General features: G+C 45.9%; 1 protein-coding gene and 1 long non-coding RNA gene across 2 annotated transcripts; one reads left to right on the top strand and one right to left on the bottom strand.

Annotated features, from left to right (window-relative positions):
- Positions 1-3107: 3107 nt before the first annotated feature.
- On the bottom strand, positions 3108-8098 carry LOC130539330 (uncharacterized). The gene is made up of 3 exons (XR_008954087.1): positions 7821-8098; positions 7563-7631; positions 3108-5926 (listed from the first exon to the last, which is right to left on the bottom strand). It is a non-coding gene; the product is annotated as an uncharacterized LOC130539330 (long non-coding RNA).
- Positions 8099-19964: 11866 nt separating this feature from the next.
- klf2b (Kruppel like factor 2b) lies at positions 19965-22289 on the top strand. The gene is made up of 3 exons (XM_057056089.1): positions 19965-20311; positions 20454-21366; positions 21486-22289. The coding sequence occupies exons 1-3, from the start codon at positions 20240-20242 to the stop codon at positions 21659-21661; spliced, it is 1161 nt and encodes a 386-aa protein (XP_056912069.1). The 5' UTR covers positions 19965-20239; the 3' UTR covers positions 21662-22289.
- Positions 22290-22707: the final 418 nt, after the last annotated feature.

The following is a 22707-nucleotide window of genomic DNA, read 5'->3' as shown; positions in this document are numbered from 1 at the left end:
GGGAGGGGTGGATGGCAGAATGAATTTAAAAAAAAGGAAATATTGTTTACTCTTCTGCTGTTTCTTCTGTTTGGGGCCACATTTTGCTGTCTCGCTCTTTGGATCCAGGGTTTAAGCCAGTAAATCCAGATTTTTTTTTTCCTCGCTTGGGTGTCCGGCCGAATGTTTACTGTTAAACTCGTTTTTGAGTGTTTGTATGTAACACCAGTCTTCCCACGAGCAACATCAGAGTTCAGTCCCACATCAAGACGGCGATCTTTCCCGCAAGCACAGATGGATTGGCGTGCAGACGAAGACGAAGAGGAGTGTTTTGAAGTTGATAAAAGATGGTGCACACAAAAGGAATGCTAAACGTGAAGCCTTTGATTGCAGTGCTATTGGTCATTTTAAACCCAAATCATCCCCCAAATAAAGTCTGGCCTTGTTTCTGCGTTTACTTTGCTGAGCCAAAAGAAGCTGTTTTTTGTGTCTTTAATCAATTTGGAATTACTTTGCAAATAAAACAGAAGTCAACAACACAACAAAAGAAAGAAGGCAGCACCTCTCAGATAAGTATGCGAACAAGTCCACAGAGGAGTGAAAAAACTGGTTTTACTCCAAAAGGGCAGAATTCAAGTGTTCTTAAACATGTTTTTCTGTTTGTTTGTGTGTGTGTGTGTGTGGTGTGTGTGTGTGTGTGTGTGTGTGTGTGTGTGTGTGTGTGTGTGTGTGTGTGTGTGTGATGATATGCTGCATAAATATTTACCATCTTTAACCAAATGAGGGTGCTGATGTGGATTTAAGAGCGCACAATATGAAGGATGGAATAATGAGCTTGTGGTTTCAGGGAGCTGGAGGGAAACATGCTTGGACAAATAAGGACGGTGAGTAAATGGGGCCTTTGTCAGGCGCTGTGATACTTCTTGCTCTGCACACGTAGAGGAGGTGTTGGAGGCGATTAGGAGAACAAACGTCAAGTTCTTCTTTCTTTCTGCTATCAGCTCCCTTCATTGCAGTGTTGTCCAGGTGTGTTGCATGTGTGTGTGTTTAGACGTATGTGAGGCCTTAAATTACAAGTTTTGTCCCAAAATCCATTCATCATGAAGCAAAGGCTTAGTTTTTACAGGTAAGCTAAGGATATGCTCCATAAAACTTATTGACTTGAAACTTCAGTTAACTGCATTTGAAACTCACCTGTGCTAACAGTGAAACTGAGAGCGTCTTCTGGTGAGAAAACAGGCAGTTTCAGGGGACAAGCCGCACTGTATCTTCCTGCACTGTCAACAAACCAACAAGCAGCTTAAGGATCAAATAGCTTAAGGATTCTCCACTCCACAAACAGGTTTGTGGAGCAAAACCAAACATTATGAATATGCCACCATGAATGTATTTAATAGACCAAAAAGAATTTTATTTGGTTGCTTGTGAGACAGAAGAACTCCAAACTGGTTAATGAGCAATACAAAAAAAACAAAAAAACTTATGAAAGAACAGACCAACGACGTTTATAGTGTTCTCCTGTACAGTATTATCTGTCTGGAGACTTGTATGTTTAGTTTATGATGCTCCCATTAAAATATTTGTTGCCTGTTAGCATTTTACAAGGAAGTCGCGTTCGAGACGCTCCTCTCGAGATAATTCCGTTCCACTTTTATTGCATGGAGCCATAAAGAAATGTCAGACAAAAGACTCTCTTATGTTTTGTTTGAATTTTTTTTGTTGTTGCTGCTGCACCAGGAAGCAGAACTGTCATTCCAGCAAGTGACACCTGGCAAGTTACAGCACCGACCTTGGCATCGCGCTGAAACGAAACTGTGAAGCCTATTATGCATTTCTTGAAAATTATATATCTCTAAGAGATATATAATGGCAGTGATGACTCCAAGTCCTTGCAGGAGTTGTGCGGTGATCTGAGCAAAAGGCCTCGTTACTATAAAAACACAAGGGTGCGGCAAAAGATGAGACCTGAGCAGACAGGTAAACATACACATGGAATGCTGTAATAGTTTTATAAGCCTGTTCACTACCAAACACACCTTCGGCCTGACTCCGAAACAAGCCCAGTGTTGATTTACAGCTAAGTCTGAAATAGAACCCTTGATATCACCCGGCTGTTATGTACATAGCACTTTACAGTCTTAGCATTAGCGTCTGTGACAAATTAAAACCTAAAGGGATCAAGTTTAAAACTCTGGACACTGATTAATCAGCTTCATTTCTTATCAGTGGGACTAAAGATAAAAGATAAGTTTGAAATGAATGAAACAAATGGCTGCCGCGCTAATGTCCACGCCCAGCGCTCTGCAAACAGGCATCCTTTGAACTCTGCATTTCCCCCGAACAGACACATTATGAAGAAAAGCTCGGCGATTTCCTGGAAATGTGCAAAATGATGACAGGTTAAATGAATGTCAGCATCTTGCTCTATCTTGTTTTTCTGTTATTTTACAACCAGGCATTATCTTGATTTATCAGGTCTGTGTTTAAGATTTCTCCATACATTATTGCTCTTGCTCCAGTCTGGATAATCCAAACCTCTGCACAACTGCCAGATCTGCGATATGTTGTGATGAGTAAATCTCAATTCTTCATCCACACAGAGCTGATGCTGGCATTGGGATTCTGCATTTGGTAAATGTTTGCACTGAAAAATTCACCTTTGCATCATAGTGAACAGCTATCAGGACACCCACCCCCCTCCCATTTTCTTTCCATTTACAGATATGCAAGCCTCCTTTTACAGAGTCCATTCTTATCTTAGTGGATCTTTATGCCTCTCTTTATATCTCTATCTGTTTCTGCCACAGTTAAGTTGTCATATCAAGGCTGTCGTGGCCCGTAGGGTCAGTCCGGGTGCGCGGTGTTGTCACCGGGTCAGGGGAGAATCCTCATACTTGTGTTTATCACTCCAGAGCTGAGGAGCTGCTGAGTGAGATCAGCGTAATGCAGGATTAACCCCATACGCTGTCTGGTTGACCAGGAGGTCAGGGGAAACTCTCCTGCCTTTCACTCCGCTGACGTGTTGGCATTTCTTTCGTCTGAGAGAGCATCTGAAATATTTCAATCATTTAAAGAGCTGCTCTGCACTGAGAGGAGCAGGTGAAACAGGAGACACAGGGGTCAAGTGGCACTGTGGAGAAATTCTTTAGGGATTTATTGCTTGAGAGAATGAGTTTACAACTTGGTGTGTCACAAAACCACAAAGTTAGAGCTGTATAAATTGTTTAAATTGCCTCTTAGAGGCAATATATAGTAACAGAAATGCAACATATACCATATCTGATTGTGTGGAACCCATTAATATTACACGAAAATCCTCTTTAAAAATTTTAAGACACCTAAGTAGCATTTGTGTTGTTTGAACTATTTGCCTCTGCACTGCGTCCAAAATTCCATTTTAACCACCGGCACAACCTGAAACAGAACATACCAGCTTCTACAAGCAGAAGGAAATATGGTGCAATGTTCGCTGTCTTGTCCTTTCTTTGCTGTGACACTTGGAAATTGCCCCATTAGCCAGATTGCAAACACATAAATAATATGGAGCCACAGGCCGACCGTGAAGCTTCCTGTGAAACGTCTTGAACTTGGTCTGAGGACACTGCAGAGTTTCCTGTGGGCACACTGGCCTCCCAGGCAGTGTTTGCTCTCTGGAGAAGCAGCAACATGTTTTCACTGGGGATCCAGTGCTCATAAAACACACTAATTACAGGGCATCCTTCAGTCAAGTGCAGCTATCAGTCAGTCACTTTATGTTTATGACCCTTTTTTCTGTTGCTGTAAAATACCATGGCTGGATGGACTATCGCGGGCTGGCTTGAGGAGCCAGTGGCAGAGATAAGACACCTATGACCTTTACAGTATCAGCACTGAGGAATCTCTCTGGGATGTGACCCTTGGTCAGCCTGGGGTTTAATGTGTAGCTCACAAATGGCCGTTTCCAACGGTGTTTACTTCCTTCCAATGGATAAATAATAACATAACCAGCCATGAATGGAATGCTGGATGCTACAAAGGGTGACTGCTGGGTTCGAGCTGCTCTATTGTCTGCGTGTGTGAGCCCGAAATGCCGCAGGTAGATCTTACGAAAGCTCTAGTCAATCAGGCGAGTGTGTAAGGCATGAGAACAGATCGACAGATCGGTACCCGTCCAGCAAGTACGCGATGAGTCACGGAAGCTTGGGAAAGCAAAGTTGTCTGGCGTGAATCATAGCCAGCGAAACATGGGCACAAAGCGCACGTGGACTGGCACACCACGGGCAAGTCTAAGCAGAGGCGCCTTCACCCAGTCCGTCAGCTGCTCACACCTGGATTAATCCTCGGCCCACAACTCCATCCACTACATCTAACTGTCAGTGTGGCTGTGCACGTGACTGCAGATATTTAGCTGTAAATACATTTTCTCCCCGCTGCCGCAAGTCTTGATTGGTCCATCTTGAGCAGGATCCTGCTCCTCCGCTGTGCTCACATGGACATGTGCTCTTCGGCTTAACAGCCCAGTGCAAACAGCTCAAAAAAAAAAAGAGAAAGAAAAGCCTCATTGTGAGTCACTAAGTCAACATTCGAGTTGTCTCCTTTTCTTTGACTCTCACAAGTTCCCAACAGTGAGTCCAAAGTTGTCTTTAGCACCTGGAGACATGCAGGCACACACATGATCACTGTACGTGACACTGTGTACATAATGTTTGTATGCTTCCACTTATTTTTCTTTTTCTGTTTGTTTTATTTTTGTCAGAGTTTCAGGTTGAGTATACAGACACAAACGCACACCTGTCACCCTGGCCGTTGCACATGTTTTGCATATCCTGGCTTCCTTTTCAAACAGGATTTATAGATTAATATTTCACAGCGAGCAAAGAAAACACAATGTTGTCACTTGTCTGTGCAGGAAGTGGAGCTGAGATGTATCTGGAAGGTTGGCGCAAGCCCGTAGTGCCCTGTTACACTCTTCCTCCATCGCCTGGTGCCAGGTCCGACTCAAAGAATGAGCTTCAGGAACAAAAGTTACGCAGATAACAGGTGCATTTCCTGCTAATTTATTGTCATAAACCTCCCCAGAAAAAGACAGATATTGATTTCCTTTGAGCTCTGCATGTATTCCCAAGCTTTAATCGTGAAATGCACAAATGTAACCACGTCACCCCTAGTTTGGTTGTCATGGCGGCAGTTTTTGGATTCTGATCATCGGGTTTGCCTTTGGAGACCCGAGCAGCGACCTTGAAGGGCCATCGGGGAATCCCGCCAACATTTCAAGCAACACAATCTCGTGCCTGTTTTATAAAAGCAAAAACTGTTGTTCTGAGTTTAAAATGAATAATTACTACCTACATATGTGTAAAATTGGATTTTTATGACATCCATACTTTAGCCCAGACCAGTGCAGACTTGAGACTGAGAAAACCACATATTTGATTTCTTTTTTTTCATGAATAAATTACATGTTAACATCCAGTGACAGGATACAGATGTAGCAAGTTTAGTATTTGAGCCCTGACGCTCACAGCGCACCATACTTTCGCTCCAGAATCACTTTGACGCGGAGCAGCTGTGTTCCTGGAACTAAAATATGGTGCGTGGAGCCAAAAGTCTGCTAAAGTGTAGTTATGAAATTTATGAGAATGATAAAGAGAACGGTTAATAAAGAACACATGTTACACCACAAACGAACCTTTAAAAAAATAGTGCCACTGACAGCTGCAATGAGAAATTATAACCAAGAGGAATCTGACAGGTTGACTGGAAATGTTTCATTTCACTTCCCTTGCAGCCCAAAGCGGGGTCTGTTGTCCGCTCCAGTCAGGCTCAGATGAGGAAGAAGGGGGTTCCCGGCGTAGCTGCAGCCTGGGACACCACGGCGCAGAGGTCACCGGCCAAGAATGAGAGATGTTTTGTTATTTCTGCTTCGTCTTCTTCTTCCTCCAGGGTCACGTAAACACCAGCGCCAGACCTGAGTGGGATCAAAGTGCTCATTAAAAAAGCCCACAACCCTGAGAAATGGCAGACCAAATAGCAGCCCATGGTGGCGGGCAAAAACTAAATTTGGAACAAGGACATGCTTTCATTTTCCAGGAATGGGGTGTCTTAGGCAATTGCCATTGAGCAACGACAGTGTTTAAACTGTATTTTTTTTTTCTAAGCTGCAGTAACAAACAGAAAACAGGCAAACAATTTCAAAACATTCAGACAGATAGATAAATGGATGAACTTAAAGTGACCCTGTGGCAAAATATGTTAAAAATGTCATGTAAATATGCAGACGGACCAGTCAGAATCATGCAATGTCCTTTTTCAAGCATTAATGTCACATTGTGTCTAAAGCGGCTGTATTAGCGAAAGGAAATGAAGAGATTTGGGTCAGAATGTGCCATTAAAGAGCAAAACGGTCTGAATTAAAAAAAAATAAAGGAACAACCCCTTCCTGGCTGTTCACTCCCAGGATCAGCGCAGGCCGAGCATGATCAGTGGGTCCATAAACAGGTGGCACAAGGCCCCCCAGTTAAAACAACACACCCCGACGCGGAAAGAAAAGCGCAGTACATTTCATTTTCATACCACGGAGGTGTCATAGTTTCTGCTCGTTTAACGGTTTCCGCCATCTGGCCAGCGATGGTGGAAATGCAGAGCGAGGCCGCGGCAGAAACACAGACGGGCATCTGTTGCTGGCAGGTGAACAGCAACGCGATTCACATCGAAGCCCGTGTGTTTTCCTGCCCCCTGAATCAAAGCTCCTGTTCCATTGACGGGCATGTTAAGTCAAGGGCACGCTTTTGATGTGGCTGCTGGCAGAAAAAGGCCAAACCGGCAGAGGACAATTACACATCTCGAGCCTCTCTGACGCTCAATCAGGGAAATGTTAACATTTGTGCAAGGACAATAGAGGTTCCCAGCTCTTCGCATACATCTGAATCGTCTTGTGTAAACACGGGGAACCAGTCAATCTGGAATCATCTGTTGATTCACATTTCTATTTGAGTCTTTGTGATTATGGCTGTCCCACCGATTCTTCGTAATTATAGGACAGCTCGCCCGAGCAGCGAGGTTCACGTTACAAGCGCGGTTATCAGCATGTGTGTGAGAGCGAGTGAGAATGTGTGAGAGTGAGTGTACGTGACGGGCAGCGGAGGGCTTAGCCGCAGCCTGAGCGTGCCTGTGGTTGACCTGTGAGCCTTCCCGTCCAACACCGAGGCCTAATTATGAAAGATAGCGTCTACGGCTGAGACTTGGCGTACACAGCGTGACGTGTCTGGTGCCCGACGGCAGGAGTGTGTGGATGGAAAATTTCCAAAAAGCTGGACCGATAACTCCAGTTTTCAGAAATTCGTGGCAAAAAAAATCAAATATGGTGGAAATACACACACTTTTGTCGGCTTAAAATTGTATCTAAATATTGATTTGGGTCTCCTCTACCAGTAGTCTAAAGAAAATAAACTTAAGGCTTGAAAATAAACTTTTCCAGTTTCCAATCTATTACTATAAGTACATCGTGAAGCTCTGAACAGGAAATACACCCACAGCTGCTGCAAGTTCCTCAACACTCCCCAAAAAGGAGGTTCAAAATAAGTGTTCCGGTATTACGAGCTCACCTCAGTGTCCAGTGTGAGTCCATTGTGATGACCTGGTCCCCCCCCACCGTCATGGACACCAGTGTGCAGCTGTCGGATTTCATTAAAATGACATTTGTAAATATTTGACCCCATAAAAGGGAGGGTAAACCATCATGATTAACAGTTGAGCAAGAGAGTAGGAACCTATTTGCACTAATCACCATAAAAGTGACACAGTGATCATGTGTTGTTATATATATATCCTACTGATAGTGTTCATTCTTGTGCAACACTCACTTTTCCAGCTGATTCCCAGTTTACGGTGGAATGAGAAATAGGCAGAGAGCAGTACACATCACATATAGTTAGACGTTTGAATAAACTGGTGTACATTGGTCCCTGGCCCTGGTGAAATGTAAAAAAAAAAATGCAAATACGGTAGCCAGAGAGAATAAGAGACAATTGCCCTCTGAACAGAGTCACAGACAAAGAGCTGAACTCACTTTGAAGGTTTTTTTTTCTTGAAAATAAGCATTGAGAACCGAGTGACACAATAGAAAATCTACACCTAACTATACATTTTTAACAGCCCAAACCCAAATCCCAGACCAACGGGACAATAAAAAATGCACGTGCTTGAAAAAGAGCAAGTCCATGTTTGCTTTTTTCTAAACGTGTGCTGCAAAAACGAAAGGATTAGCCAAAATGGCGTTTGACGGGAGAAACGCAGCCGAGACGGCTTTCAGGTAAAACTGCCTTTCAGCTGTGGAATTTGGATTCTCCAGAGAAGTAATCAGTCAAGGGGAGGACAGAAGTGAGCTGTAGTTGCTTTAAACTCAAGAGACAGTACCAACAGGTCTACTCTTTAAGCTCAGATAGAGATATTCCCAGATGAAGCGCAGACAGGCCGAACCCCGCGTGATGAATTAGGCTATTCACCTCTCCCAGATCCACACAGACCTCTGTGTGTTTTGTCACACCAAAATACAAGGTTACCTCTTGTGCCCCAGACCCGAGTTATGCGAAAACAGAGGAAATAGCTGAAAGAAAAGGTGTCATTTTTCTCCACCTGAAAGGCCGCGCGTGTGTGCGAGCGATCGCCCACAAGAGAGCCTGAGCGGTGTGCGCCTGCCTGCGTGAGAAGCGAACAGAGGGAAAGTGAGAGCGGGGAGGGAGAGAGACAGAATGCGGCCTCTAATTCGCTGATCTCAGCTGATTACATTTTCCCCTCCAGACGGTAGACATTCCTCCAACCTGTGGCCATTGGGCCCCTCGGCTTTCACCGTTAGGAGTCTTATTGAAGGTAAACAAGCCTGAGTATATGCAGGCCACAGAAACAGGTGGGTGTGAGGGGTGAGACAGCTCACTCGGAGAGCATGTAGAGGCACCAGGATGACTTAGGCTGGCAGTATTTTTAACCTTCAGCACATCTGACAGACCAGGCAGGGGGGGAAAAAAAAAACAAAAAAAACGATAATAACATATTCTTTTCTGTTTCTGTTTGTTGACATCTGCAGAAAAGATTAAACGCCAAATGTATTTGCAGCTCTAAACACAACTTTGATCCGTGTTCAAAGATGTCGATCCCGCAGGCCGTAAAACACCTCTTATCTCCGGGCCGGCATGTGAAAAAAGGACGAAGCGTCACCCCTCCTGACACCGACATGAAGGAAGTTCTGGCACGACAGAACTGAGTTGCATCTCTGCACATCCAATCGATCATAATCCCACTCAAACTTCACATCACCTACTGTGTAGCTATTCTTGTTTAGGGTCGCAAGAGGTCATGGAGCGTAACCCCGTCGACAAGAGGCTGGAACAATCCCCAGACAGACTCCAACCAGTCCACAACATTCACACTCCAATCTAAACCGGAAAAATAACTATAGATATGATAGAATAATCCCAATGTTCTGAAAGAATGCCGGTCATCTTTTTAAGGTTGCAGGCCAAAACCGTTTCCTTTCTCGTTCCTCGACTGGTGAATGTCGGCCCAGCTAACAAAGCAAAGCTCGGACTGAGGAAGCTGCCAGTGATGTTTGCATCCTGTCCTGTCACAAACCCCAGTCTCTCGTCCACGGGCGCGCACGTCGCCTCCAGCAATCCAGCGAGGAAAGAACGTAAAGTCTTTGTGAAAACTTTCACATCGCCTGCTGGTTGACGTCGAGCCTCCTGATTTTGAACTTTTTCATCAAAGATGAGATGAAAGAACTGTGACTACAAAGAAAGAATTGTTTGCATTTGAGGCATTTTCCTGGTTGCTCCATTTATTTATTTTTTTCAAACTAAGGATGTGAAGCGTCACTGATGAAATTGAGAGGACGCGATGATTTGTGGGAGGAGTAAAAGCCCTAAGCGTGTTTTATAACTCTTCTTTAAGGATTGCTCTCCTCTTTTTGAGATGTTGGATAAAGGATAAGGGAATGGGCTATAACTCACAAACCTGGAGTTTAAAGAGGTGAAATTACTCCGCTGCAACAACCGAAACCACTCACGCTTGTCGCGAACCTCCAGGCACTTTTCTGGCCCGGGACGGCGGTGGGATGGTCTCCAACTATTTCAGCGGAAATATCAAGTAATGTGCCTCGAAATTACACTTGAATAAATGTACTTTCCACCTCAGCAAACACCACAGACAGAGTGAAAACACTCTCCTCGGCCAAACAAACGGCATCAGTTTTTCTTCCACGAGGGCCACACAGGTCAGACAAACACTGGCAATGTTTCAACACCACCTCCGCCACCGCCACCCCAACGCCACCACCGCCACCCCAACACACACGCACTCCTCCCTCCTCTGTTCCTCAGCAGTCCACACGTTTACTATCAACAGGAAACATCTTTCACAGTAAAGGAAGTGTTACTCTCTAATAGGTCTAATGTGATTCAATGACCAAATCGCTCTCAGCCAATGGGAGGGGTCTTATTTTAGGAGGAGGTATAAAAGGGAACCAAGGCCATTCCAGAGAGCTTAGACGGCACAAAGTTCTCACACTGGCTACATGTTGTGCTCCCGTCTCAACTTCTGCAAACTCAAGACTGTACATAGACACATTACTATGCACATCTGGTTTCACTGTTGTTTCACAGATCTTGTAACACATCCTGAAACCACAGTCTAAGCAAAAGACGATGGGGGAAACCCAGAGTGAGCGCTGTTATGTTTCTCCCAGCTCGGCAAGATCGGCCGTCCTTGCATAGTTTCTGATCGGAGCAAAAGCGATGCGTGACATGCTGTAGAGTCGAATGTTTGAGCTCGTGGACAAAGAGGCCGGGGGTCAGGTGAAGGTCCGCTCCGAAAGGCTCGAACGATATTTTTGACGTTTGGACCTCTGCGTCATAACGGAACTGTTAGCGCTTTCAACTGCTGCTGATGCCACCATTTCATTTTTAGTCACCACATTCCTGAAACTGATTGTTCTGGCCAGCTTTGGCTCTCTCTTTTTTGTCATCAGTGAATTGTGCGAAGCAGTGAGAGCAGAGCCAAAAATACCGGGACGCGGAGGGTGACATTAGGGGAATGCGTCCTAGCGACAGGGAGCTATGACGGAGTTCCCTGATTAGCGAGTTGCCACGCTGAGACAAAGGGCCCCTGAAATCACAGGAAACAGAACAATCAAAGAGCCAGCGCACATTCCAAGAAAAGCAGCATGCCACAGAAACACAACGTGTTCCAGGACGTCGCTGCGCCTGAGCATCTGATGAAAGCTCTCACCGGGCATTTGCTGTGAATTATTGGTCAAGAGTGACGCCAAACAGGGAAGAAATGTCTTAGATATTAAATTTCTGAAGCACATTAATCAGACCGGCATTGATTGCTGTTGGAAGAGCACAAACGCTATGAAACTGCCCGTGATTATGGCTTCCAGGCATTTTTCGTTCTGTCTTCTATTCACACTGACAGGTATTTTCGTCCAAAAACCTCAAAACTGTGAGGTCTCCCACTCCCCTTGCAAAAAAAAAAAAAGAAAATCACCACTGGGCCCACACACCTACCTTGGGATCCGTTGTATCTCAGCCTGGACTCAGGAAATAACTCTTTCCCCTTCTCCAAAATGGCAGCTCTGCTTCCGTGGCGTTGGTTTGTTGGATTAGGACAATTCCCCACCACCCCATAATTTGAGGGATCCTCATAACACGCCACACCCTGTCATACATTTCCATTATAAGCCCATTTTGTTGTCTGATGAAGTTATTTTAGTGTAAAGAAATATATTGGTTTAATTTTTTTTCAGGCAAGGGGAACCCTCCTATTTTTAGCTACGGCCTGCAGCATTAGCTTCTGGCCACAGAACTTCTCGGATTCCGCCTCGATTGTTCGGCAGCAGGTAAAAGCCAGATCGGATGGCAAAGCCTCAATGTGGGCGCCCAAATTCTAGGTCATGGGGAGATGAAGGAGGCCTATTTTAAGTCAAATGTGCTGTTTAGATCTGTGCAAAACCAGAGGGGAACCTCGTCCCCACAAGCGAAGCCCACTTCTCTAACTTGTGGTGTGTGTGGCCGCTGATGTGATGCAGTCTTTGGATTATCAGTTTTCGCTTTCCCTTTGTTCGCTACGATTGGCTTTTAGCTTCCCGACCTCGGCAAAATGTGTGTTCCCTCAGGATTGAGAGGTTTATAAATATTTGTGCATATTTCATTCCGTAGTTTGCGCTGTTGCACTTGCTGTGTTTGGACAAGAAAGACGTTTGTATTGGCAGCTTGGCCACATTAATATGCAGCTCGGAGGTGTGGTTGATGAATATCTGACGTTTCTCACGTATTAGTGCACAGTACGGTGTCGGGAATAACAGATTAATTGGACCCTTTTGGCTTTGTTTCAATAGCCGATTGGTAAAGATGTCACCTGAGGTTGTGTCTCGCTGAAGGCGTCAGAACTGGGAGCCCGTGTGAGGTCCAAAGCCGCTGCTAGACAAAGCACAAATAGAGATGAAGTGATCAGGAGACAATGCGAGTGCAGTTCTCATGCGCTGTCGTTCAGCTGAACAGGAAGGTTACAGCATGAGGCCAGAATGGTGGGTGATGCATCAGTTTCCTGATCAGAGAAAACAAAGGGCACGCTCAATTTGTTCTGTCTCGCCGTCCCCTTTCAAACAAACGCAGAGGATCCGTGCATGACACCACAGCCGTGCACGCATCTGATGCATGCAGTTTTTAACTTTAGGGAGCTCGGAGAGTGAACGGACATAGAGAAGCAGTGAGGAGCTGTGATTGCACCCTGCAAACGGCCACCTTTTCGCGTTAACCCGCAGCACACAACCACTTGGGCTGACACACGAAGCACACTTCAGGAAATTCTGGGCTAACTGTGAAAAGATTCACTCTTCAAAAAACAGGAAGTGGTTAACAGCTGCGTTAAACCAGAGCGCACCTCTTTAATTGAAAATCTGAGAAAAACACTGACACGATGCAATCGGTCGCTATGCCGTGCTAAAACAGGTGAGAAAACAGGTTCAGGTGGGATAAAAGTCCATTTTGAAATGATTGGCATGAGAGACATCAAGCCAGCAAGTTACTTTAAAAAGTTCCTATTAGAAATAATCTTTCCTCATTTAAAGATTTGTCCTCACCCTTGTTGGTGGACACTTTTAAGGACTCACTGCATGGCACAATATGCCATGCAGGTAGATTATCAAAGGCTGTGCCTCAGGTTAAACAACACAGCTGCATTTAAGAATGTCCCCAAGCTGCCAGCCCTTCATTCCAGCCGAGTACACATGCATTTTTGGATCAAGGGTGTTTATCCCTGTGTTGTGCAGCAGCTTGAGGTACATGGCAGAGAATTGCCCTGGCCTGGTGACGATGCACACAAAAAGCAACCGGGTTTAAACTACTCAGGAGCCATTATCTGTGCGAACGCATGTGTTGTGACTAGATCTACGGACAGCTTTTTGACAGCGGAGCTCAGCTGTACAGAGCCTGGTTCTGATAACTGCTGGAGGGAGAGCTCAGGTGAGCTTTCGGTGGGCAGTCAAGGTTGCGAGGGCGTGGGCCGCAAGATTACCGCAGGTCACGAACTCAAAAAAACAGCCGGTTCAACCTTTGAACCTCAAAACCACAGACTGAGGAAGGAGCATTTCTTTGAGTGCACGGCGTTGCTCAAGAACACTGTGTGGATGTGCGTGGGTGAATGGTTTTGTTACGATTCGTCGTGATGGCCAGAGATTATGAAGTATTTTGGAAAATATGCTTTATGGTGGATGAATAATAGCATCAGTCACACGGCACAGCTGTAAAGTTTTGTCAAAAGCCCCGTCTGATGGTAATAAGACCAGGCATTTGCAAACAAACCTGGCCCGGCTTTGACACAATAGCCATACACCCACAGAGGCCTAAATAATATCACATCAGTCCATGTCATCATTTATAATACCGATCCTTTTCTTTTCATTACCAAACAGAATAAATTTCAAGCCCTGTCTACTCTAGGCCAGTGGAAATTGCAGCCTGATTAATGGCCAGTCGTATTTAGGGTCCCATTTAAAGTGCCAATGATACAAGAGCTACAGGTTATTAAAGAGTGGTGGCCAAAGTCAGGAGCTTTAAGTTAACAGGTCGGGTGAGGCCCCGAAGCCATTACAGAGGGGGGTAATTATACCTTAGTTGAAGTGTTAAATAAGCTGGTAACCTGTCATTTGAAGCTATTTATTGAAGCCAGGTGGAGTAAATAAATCAGTTTAGGCCCGTGGCTCCAGGAGTAATTCAACTCAGCTTCAGCTCCTTTTGGAAGGCAAACTCTGACCTTGTTGGAAGAGGTTATACCTTCCACCTCGGAGGACGTGGCGGGTATTTTAAAAACAATTTACATCAATGAGGTGCACAGAGCCACAAAAGAAACTGCTGAAAGTTGGACAGGAAACCGACACGTGGCACTGCAAACCACTCTCTCCGCTGAGGTAGCACACTTCACACAGGATGAGCAGAAAATTTTGCATTGTGGAGCCACCTGCTATATGTCACAACCGCAGCAGAACCATCGATTCCTGTCGGTAAGCTAAGACTGAAAGAGGGACACATCAAAATCTGAACGGCGCGCGTGCCGAGTGTTCGAAAAGCACCGGATCTCGTTCGTTTGTCAACCACATGCTGTTTTTTCATCTGCCTTTTTGTAACTGAACGCAAAATTCTAAATTACTCAGTTGTAGATACACCCGAACACTCCCTGTAACTGTCCTAACTGCTCAAGGTTTTATCAGTTGTTCCACCCACAAATCACTGAATCATCTATAGTACATTTGAAACTCGACGTGTGGCTCAAAGGATTGTAAAGCGTCATTGATCACAACCGTTTCCACAGTCAGCGACACTCGCTTCTGTTACCCACCCACCAGCATCTTTTCCACCAAAGACACTGAATCGGCCAACTGACACATAGAGGCCAGATCGATTTTAAGGCATATTAATTTTGTTAAAGACCGCTACACTCTTGAATCTGGTGGAAAAAAGCACAAAGGATTCCAATCAAAGTCCCTGAAGGTAACATATGTTATTTATCGACATTTGCTTACATCCCCTGATGCCGTCACCCGTGGTGATAAAGGTGTCTAACCTTTTAAGTGACGCTCCGACTCGATGTACGTCCCCCCCCCATGTGACTTTTACTCACGCTACACATCAGTGGATTTCACCATCCTATCGCGGTTGCAGTCATTTCCCAAACATTTGCCGCCTGAAAAGGAGTCATGGTTTGTTATCACAAGCGTGTTTTCAATTATTTTCATTTAGAGAAGGGAAAACACACACACAGACACACACACACATACACACGGTGCAAGAGCACAGGACCAGTATCCCCTCTCTGTGAGGGTTTTGTGAAAACAGAAGAACACTGAAGGAATCGTAACCAGGTGTAGCAGAGAAAATACCTGTAGCATTCCTTGCTGGAGGAATGTTTTTATTAGCCTTTTCACAAATGTCGCCATTTCGAGGTGTGTACACTATAAAGTGCACTGTGGGCCGGATCACTCCATCAAGGAGGGCGCTGCTTCAATGGGGAACCTGTGCCGAGGCCAGGGTTATGCTATTTGAACAGCTGGCACAGTTTAGTCCGGCATGCACGAGTGTGCACAGATCTGAGCATGTTCTACCACACGGGTAGGGGGGGGGGACCAGGCTGCCCCTATAGAATTCAGCAGAAAGGACTGTACATCAGACAGTGGTCGAGCAATGCTGCTGACGCGAAAAGCTCATCAGAAATGGTGAAAATTGAGCCCAAAATACCTGTTTGAGTCTTAGTGAAAGTCTTTTAGTGGTCCTGATTAGTCTTTCGTGGACTTAGAAACTCTAAGCAGACAGGTCATAGAGTTGAAATGTAACATATAAATGAGGTTTGATAAGCATCTGTCCATCGCAAGTCAATGGATGAATGAGTTGGGGTTTTTTTAACAGTTTTGTGAGATCATAGTTTATAATGCACAACTTCATCTTTTGTAAATCATTACAACCTTTCTCAGGAAATGTTCGCCTATTTACCAAAAGTAAGGAAGAAGCACGCTTTCCTGCAAACATATATTTCATAAATCCGGCAAGCAGAGCGACGTGGTCCAAGGATCGGACTGCTTGGAGCCCCCGACAGCCCATCCGTTCTCATTTATCTAATAAAAGTGCCTTTCTTAGCACTTTGGAGAGAGAAAAGAACAATATTTTCTCAGCCAGTGAAGCCATGCGTGTGTGGTACGACAAGCAGAACCAGTATGATTCCTGGTGTTAACAGCTAATAAATTGAGGCCCATCCCCTCCCCCTCCCGTGCTTCCACCGGCTCAATTATATCCACATGTAGCAATTATTCCGTCCATGTTAACCAGAGACCGCTGCATATTTTTGAAAGGTGGCGTTCCGTAACACTTGCTGAAAGTTGCGCTGGATGTCGAGACACATGTTTGGGTTCTGTCGAAGCCAGACGCTTAATGAATAAGTGCTGTGGAACCCGGCAGGAACTTCTACAGTATGCCCCCCCAACCCCTATAAAGAATTCACTGCAAAAGACAATGATGGGTTTTTTTTGCTAAAGGATTCATTATTAGTTCATTTAGCAAATGGGCTAACGCTGCATTTAGCTGAAATTAAGGAGTTGAACTGCTATCAGTCCCCAAGAGGTTGAACATTTGCATCTCAAAAAGAAGCAACCGGGCAGTTTCATGTAATATATTATTCAAATGAGTGTGGTGGCAAACGTGTTTTGTATATACTGTAGCTGAGAACCGCTTTGTTTTGTGACAGTTATCTTAAACAGTGAAACTTAGCTGTACTTTAGTCATGTTAATTCACTGAAGAAACCGTTTCTTTACGTTTCCCCAGGAGGTGCAAGTGGCTGTGGGGAGGAGGGGGGGTTGCCTTCCATCCGTGCTGCTTTTTTTCTTTAAACATGTTTGAGGTTTTTCTGAAATTGGAGCAGGACTAAAGCCAGCTCTTTGAATGTCACATCCATGGCGCGTGCCAGCCTTTTCTGTAAAACATTTCTGCCCCCCCCCCCTTTTTTTTTCCAACAGGGGGGTTGGAGAGCCTCAATGCTATCATTCTTTGATTCTGTTTGAATCTGGCCGCGCGTGAGCAGGAAACTGAGCCAAACGTGCTTCCTGAGTGGACCGGGGGGAAACTGTAATAAGCGAGGGGCGGGTGGTTAAAAATAACCAGGCTATATAAGCCCAGAGCAGACCAGGATCCCACTCGCTCTCCAACTCTCGCTGAGTCTCTCTCGGCCGGGATGTCCCGTGCAGGGCTCACTTACGCACTGTTTTTTCCATGGAAGTGAGCAGAGCACACCACATGCGGTAAGGGGGAGCCGGGGCGTCCTGATCCTCTCCATGGTGACGGAACATTAGCGACGTGACCCAGACATAATCTTTGTCAATGGTCTAATGCTGTTGACACGAGGTTTAATCATGGAAGACGTGAAACATGTGTGAATTGAGTTAAGAACACTGTCATAGGGGGGGAACTCTTCTATTTCATGTGATAATAAAATGCACCATGTAGACGAGAACACTGGGTTAAATTTAACTCCATGAGTCCTAATAATTCGCTGTCAGCCGTGAGAAGCCAAGCAGCAAAAGGAAACAAAAACAAACAAGATATTTAAAGGAATGGAAGTCACTGTCACTGCTGTCAGCGATGATCTTGTCACCAAAGTGACAGCCCACTTATATCCGTCCCTGAGCACATCTGTGAAGGAATTGTGAAATAGCACAGCCAGTTACTCAATGGTAGAGTTACTGTGTAAGTGGTGAATCAGGAAAAAGAGGTTTCTCTGGAAATTAAACATCTTTTTTTTCCAAGCGATTACAGCTAACACAGCATGTAGTAAATAAATCCTAAAGAAAGGGGCACAGGGTCGACTCACACACTCCAAGGTGTTTGTCCCACTTTAACCTTTGACCCCACTGAGGATTGAGTACTTTTTTAACCTACAAATCTTTCCAACCTCTGCGTTTCGTGCGAATGTACCTTGTTCGCGGGGCCCCCGTGTGAAATTTTATCATCTGAGGTGTAGACTTCTCCACAGGAAGTCACTTATCAGAGGGAAATACAAACCTTTTTCTCATAAAATGTCCTGAGAATCAGCACGCATCACATGACCTCAGGTTACTCAAGTGCAAAGTTTGTTCTGGTCTGTTCTGTTAGTGTTCGGTTCTGGTGTCCCGACCTGACGTGCTTGTCTAATGGAACTGAACGTAAAGGGGAAAGGAGACAGTTTTTTCAGGTTTTTGTTCAATTATGAGAGTTTTATTTCCAAATCTAAAGGCCCAAATATGCACCAGAAGTTTGTTACTGTCTCAAGATAATAAAATTGACAGTCCGATACCGAGCGTATAGGAGATCCATATGAAAGTTGTTACCCATTTATTTACTAAAACTCAGGTCAGGTCAGTCAGTTTAAACAGCTTTTTTCCCCCCTCAACAATCAGAAAAACATGGGCAGTATACAGAGGAAGTGAGACTACTCTCACTGGTAGCACTGACGAGTGCAAGGTCAGAGCCAGCGGTCAAGGGTTCAAACATCAGGCCACGCCGCTCCGCCGCCGCTCTGAACACACTTCCTCTGCAGGCCTCGCTGGCCTGCAGCTGCGTGACGCACTTTACACCAAACACACAGCACAGGTCAGGGTTAAGGGTGTGGAAAGCTCAGAGCTCCACTCACAGCTGATGAATGCTGGATTAAGCATCACATCATGTGGCTGTGTGATAGAGCGGCATAGCAAGGAACAAGTAGATAAGAAGTATGATGCACACTGTAGGCAACAGTTTGGCTGTGAAGCGGAGCTGCAGGAGGTCACAGGGAATATTTTACCTCATCGCCTTTCATCAAGCCATTAAACCGTTTTAGACGGAATGGACAATCATGTTAATCTATCTTGTAACCATGGAGTAATAACACGTGTTCGTCTTGTTTTGTATTTGTTGTGTTGAGGCGTGTCTCCGAATTTGCGCGATGCATTTTATTTTGCGCGTCATGCAACGCGCACGGGCCCTGAACAGTGGCTGGCCCGGCTCCAGGTGCAGCCCTGCGTGGCAGATGATTTAATCCCGCGTTTTAGTCACGGCTGTCACAATGATGTTAGAATTTAAAAATACTCTGGCGCATTCTTGGCCAGCAAGGAGAAAGGTGCAGCAAGCATGTAAGGAAAAGGGATAAATGCGTTCAAATGCCTCCCCTCGTCAACATCAGCAACAAATGGGGGACGCATTTGAAGGGTTTAAAAGCAGGACAAAGCGCGTTACAGTTGGCCTAATGTCCTCTGGTGCCAGAGGACCCCCTGCTGAGAAACCCGTCTGAGCGCCGTCACATCAGAAACCCAAACCCTCGGCAGAAACAGCAACAAGCAGAGAGTTGTGATGCAAATTCGCCTCCAATCGACACCGGCGCTCCCCCCTCGTTCAGTATTTACATCTGAATGGCATATTATTTGAAACCGTGTTTAAGTAAAGCGGTTAGACTGGTAAATAAAACAAAGTTTCAGACGACCCTGGCGCCTGTTTGGACAAGCTTGCTGAGGGAGAACAAAAAAAACCCTTCCATTAATGATAATGAGGCGAAAGAGAGGCGCGCCAAGCAGGTGGAGGCAGAACAGCATCATCTCAGGCTCATGTCATTATGATTCCAAACTGGTTTTTTAAGACTTTCCAACGTTGCAGCGGAGAGGAAAGATATATCTTTATATCTTCTTCCTTATTGTTTGATGTACGCGCACGACAGCCCATTAAAATGATCTCTTTGGCGTCGCGATGGCAAAAGTTCCGACTCGGCCCCGCGGCGCTTTTCAGTCATTAGGCTTGTTCTTTTCAGCGTATTACATAATTACCTACGGTTGCTATATTGCCCGTGTGTTTGTCATTCGAGTACAACTTTTTCCAACTCTGATGTGGGCTGGTCTGAGGAGTGTTTGCGTCAGACATCGGAGGAGGGCCCGCACTTTATAGGCTCCTCGGCGCTGCCCTGCCTGTCACAGAGCGCACTGAGTCCTGCAACTAACAGGAGGCGCTTTATAAAGAGCTAAATTTACCGAACTTTACGTTGTTTCCTGAGCTCTCACAATTGGCCGGGCGTCACCTAGTCCGACGGTTATAAGGTTCGGAGGACCTCCTACCACTTTTAAACTTGTTCATGTCTCGGAGCGCAGCTGTGAGGAGGCGACAGTGAAAAAGACGCACGGACTCTGGTGCGGCTGCCGCTCACGACTTTTGACACAAGATAGTTCTCTTAGTATCTGACTCAACGATGGCCTTATCCGGAGTGATGCTACCGTCATTTTCGACATTCTCAAACCAAAGAGAGAAAACCTGGGAAACCGTAAGTGTGATTTTGTTGCTTAATTTCCACGACATTGGAGGCATGTGAATGTTTGGGTTTTTTTTTTAGTAAAACGAGACAAAATGTTGGAGGAATTCTAACTTTGCAACAATCTGACAAATCTTTGTAACGATTCTTTCAGGGGTGGAAAGCAGAAATGGACAAGCTAGCCTCCATCGGCTGCTCCATGGTTGAACTGGGACAAAACCAGGAAAATCACGGCAAGGACGACGAGGATCTTAGTGATTATTTAGATCTGGATTTTATCTTGGCCAACACAGCCGGCTCAGACAGCGTGGCGGAATATGTGGGCACCGTTGACCAAAGCATGTACGCGCCGGGAAACACGGTGCCATCCTACGCCCCTGACAACCACCATCGCTCCCCTCCGCCACCGTACGGCGCCAGCCTCATGACAGAGCTGCTCCGCACCGAAGGCAGCAATAACTATGCCATTACGCGCCACAACGGCGTCCAGGGGAGATTTTACGTCAACTCGGTGCATTTCCCCCGCCAGGACAATATCAAGGTGGAGCCACCTATGGACGGTTACGGTCCCGTTTTGGGAATGGTGCCCCAGAGCTGCGGCAAAATCAAGCAAGAGGGGAACGTTTCGTGCATGATGTCCTTCGAGCAACCACGGGTGGCCATCTCACCGCGGGCAGCCAGCAACATGACCCCTCCTCTCAGTCCCGATGACCAGGGAGCCTCAGACTGCCAGGCCAACCTGTGCCAGCCCATGAACTTTACGCAGAAGTATCACGCACCGGCCGCGTTCCCGCACCATCCTCAGGCTCCCCAGATGCAGATGTCCTACCACGCCCCGCATCCTGCTTTCGGCATGTACGACGAAGGTCTCAGCCTGCAGCCAGGCGCGCAGAGGGTGATGCTCACGCCGCCCTCGTCTCCGCTGGAGCTGCTCGAGTCCAAACCGAAAAGGGGAAGACGCACATGGCCGCGGAAGCGCACGGCCACGCACGTCTGCAGCTTCGCCGGCTGCGGAAAAACTTATACCAAAAGCTCCCACCTGAAGGCACATCTCCGCACGCACACCGGTAAGTTTCATCTTCTGAACAAGCGAACCGCGGTGCGCAATTACGCACGAATGCGCGTCAAGGTAAAACGTCCGTCTTCAGCTCTGTGTAATAAACCTTTCACCTCTTTGTGCTCGCAGGTGAGAAGCCCTACCACTGCAGCTGGGAAGGCTGCGGGTGGAAGTTCGCACGCTCGGACGAACTCACGCGCCATTACCGCAAGCACACCGGACACAGGCCCTTCCAGTGCCACCTGTGCGAGAGGGCATTCTCCAGGTCTGACCACCTCGCTCTTCACATGAAGAGACACATGTGAAGGAGCCACCCCTCAAAAGAACTGCGGATTCCTGGGTTGCTTGTGTGCGGGGGAAGGTTTTCATTGTGACTCAACTGATGTATTTCTTATTTAAAATCGCTCATCACATGGCCACACTTGTTTTTATATATTACATTTGAATATTTCAAAAAGTGTTATTTTCTAAAGACGTAGCTGGTACTACTTTGGTTCTATTAAAGCTTTAGAAAAGCCATGTTTGCTTTAGAGCAGGCAGACCGTGAAGGGGCTGGCCCTGTATATACTACTCCTGTCTGACAGAACTGGAATCCTGTGTCTGACACAAAAGTGCCTTTATATCACTGAGCTACTGTAAAACGACATGGCCGCAAACGAGTATACCTTCTTATTGACTGGAGTTAGATGTGCACACAGTCGCCCAACAGAAGCAAAGACAATGTTTTCCTTAAACTGCCTCAATGTCTGGAAGGTCTGAACTGTAATGTTGTGTTGCTTCATCTCCTCTTGTGTGAATCTCTCGGGTCCAGCCCCTTCTGTTCTCTCAGGGCTTGATGTCCTGTGCATTATCAATTAATTTTATATAAATATGTACATGGATTTTATACTGTAAAATGTATTTATTGTAAATATTAAAAACAATGAAATCATATTCGGCTGAGCTCCTTTGTGCACGCTGTCACTCGGCGCCTCCCCACATGTAATGAACCACATCCACCCACCAGCGGCTCTGATATTACAGCAGATCTGCAGGTCGTACATAACGCAGAGATGGCTGCTTTAACTTGAAACCTGGCCGGCTCGATTTCCACTGTGATGTTTTGCAGCTGCACGACAGAGAAGGGCAGCCACTTGTGGGCTCAGCCTATAAATACAAACACTCCATTTCCATAATTACAGAGTGAGCCGGGAACCGTCTGGACAGAGGGGCAGAGCAGCAAACCCTCATCAGTGAGCCCTTAGACTCCCTTTTCTGATGGGTAGAAATTATAGTAGCACATCAAAGCGCCTTAATACTACAATTACGCGCAGTCACTCTGAACTCCAGTTTCAAAGAACGGGAGCACATC

Source organism: Takifugu flavidus, chromosome 15 (assembly GCF_003711565.1).
Source record: "Takifugu flavidus isolate HTHZ2018 chromosome 15, ASM371156v2, whole genome shotgun sequence".
Lineage (NCBI taxonomy): Eukaryota > Metazoa > Chordata > Actinopteri > Tetraodontiformes > Tetraodontidae > Takifugu > Takifugu flavidus.
Note: the sequence above shows the minus strand (reverse complement) of the source record. Positions and strands in the feature narration are given on the sequence as shown.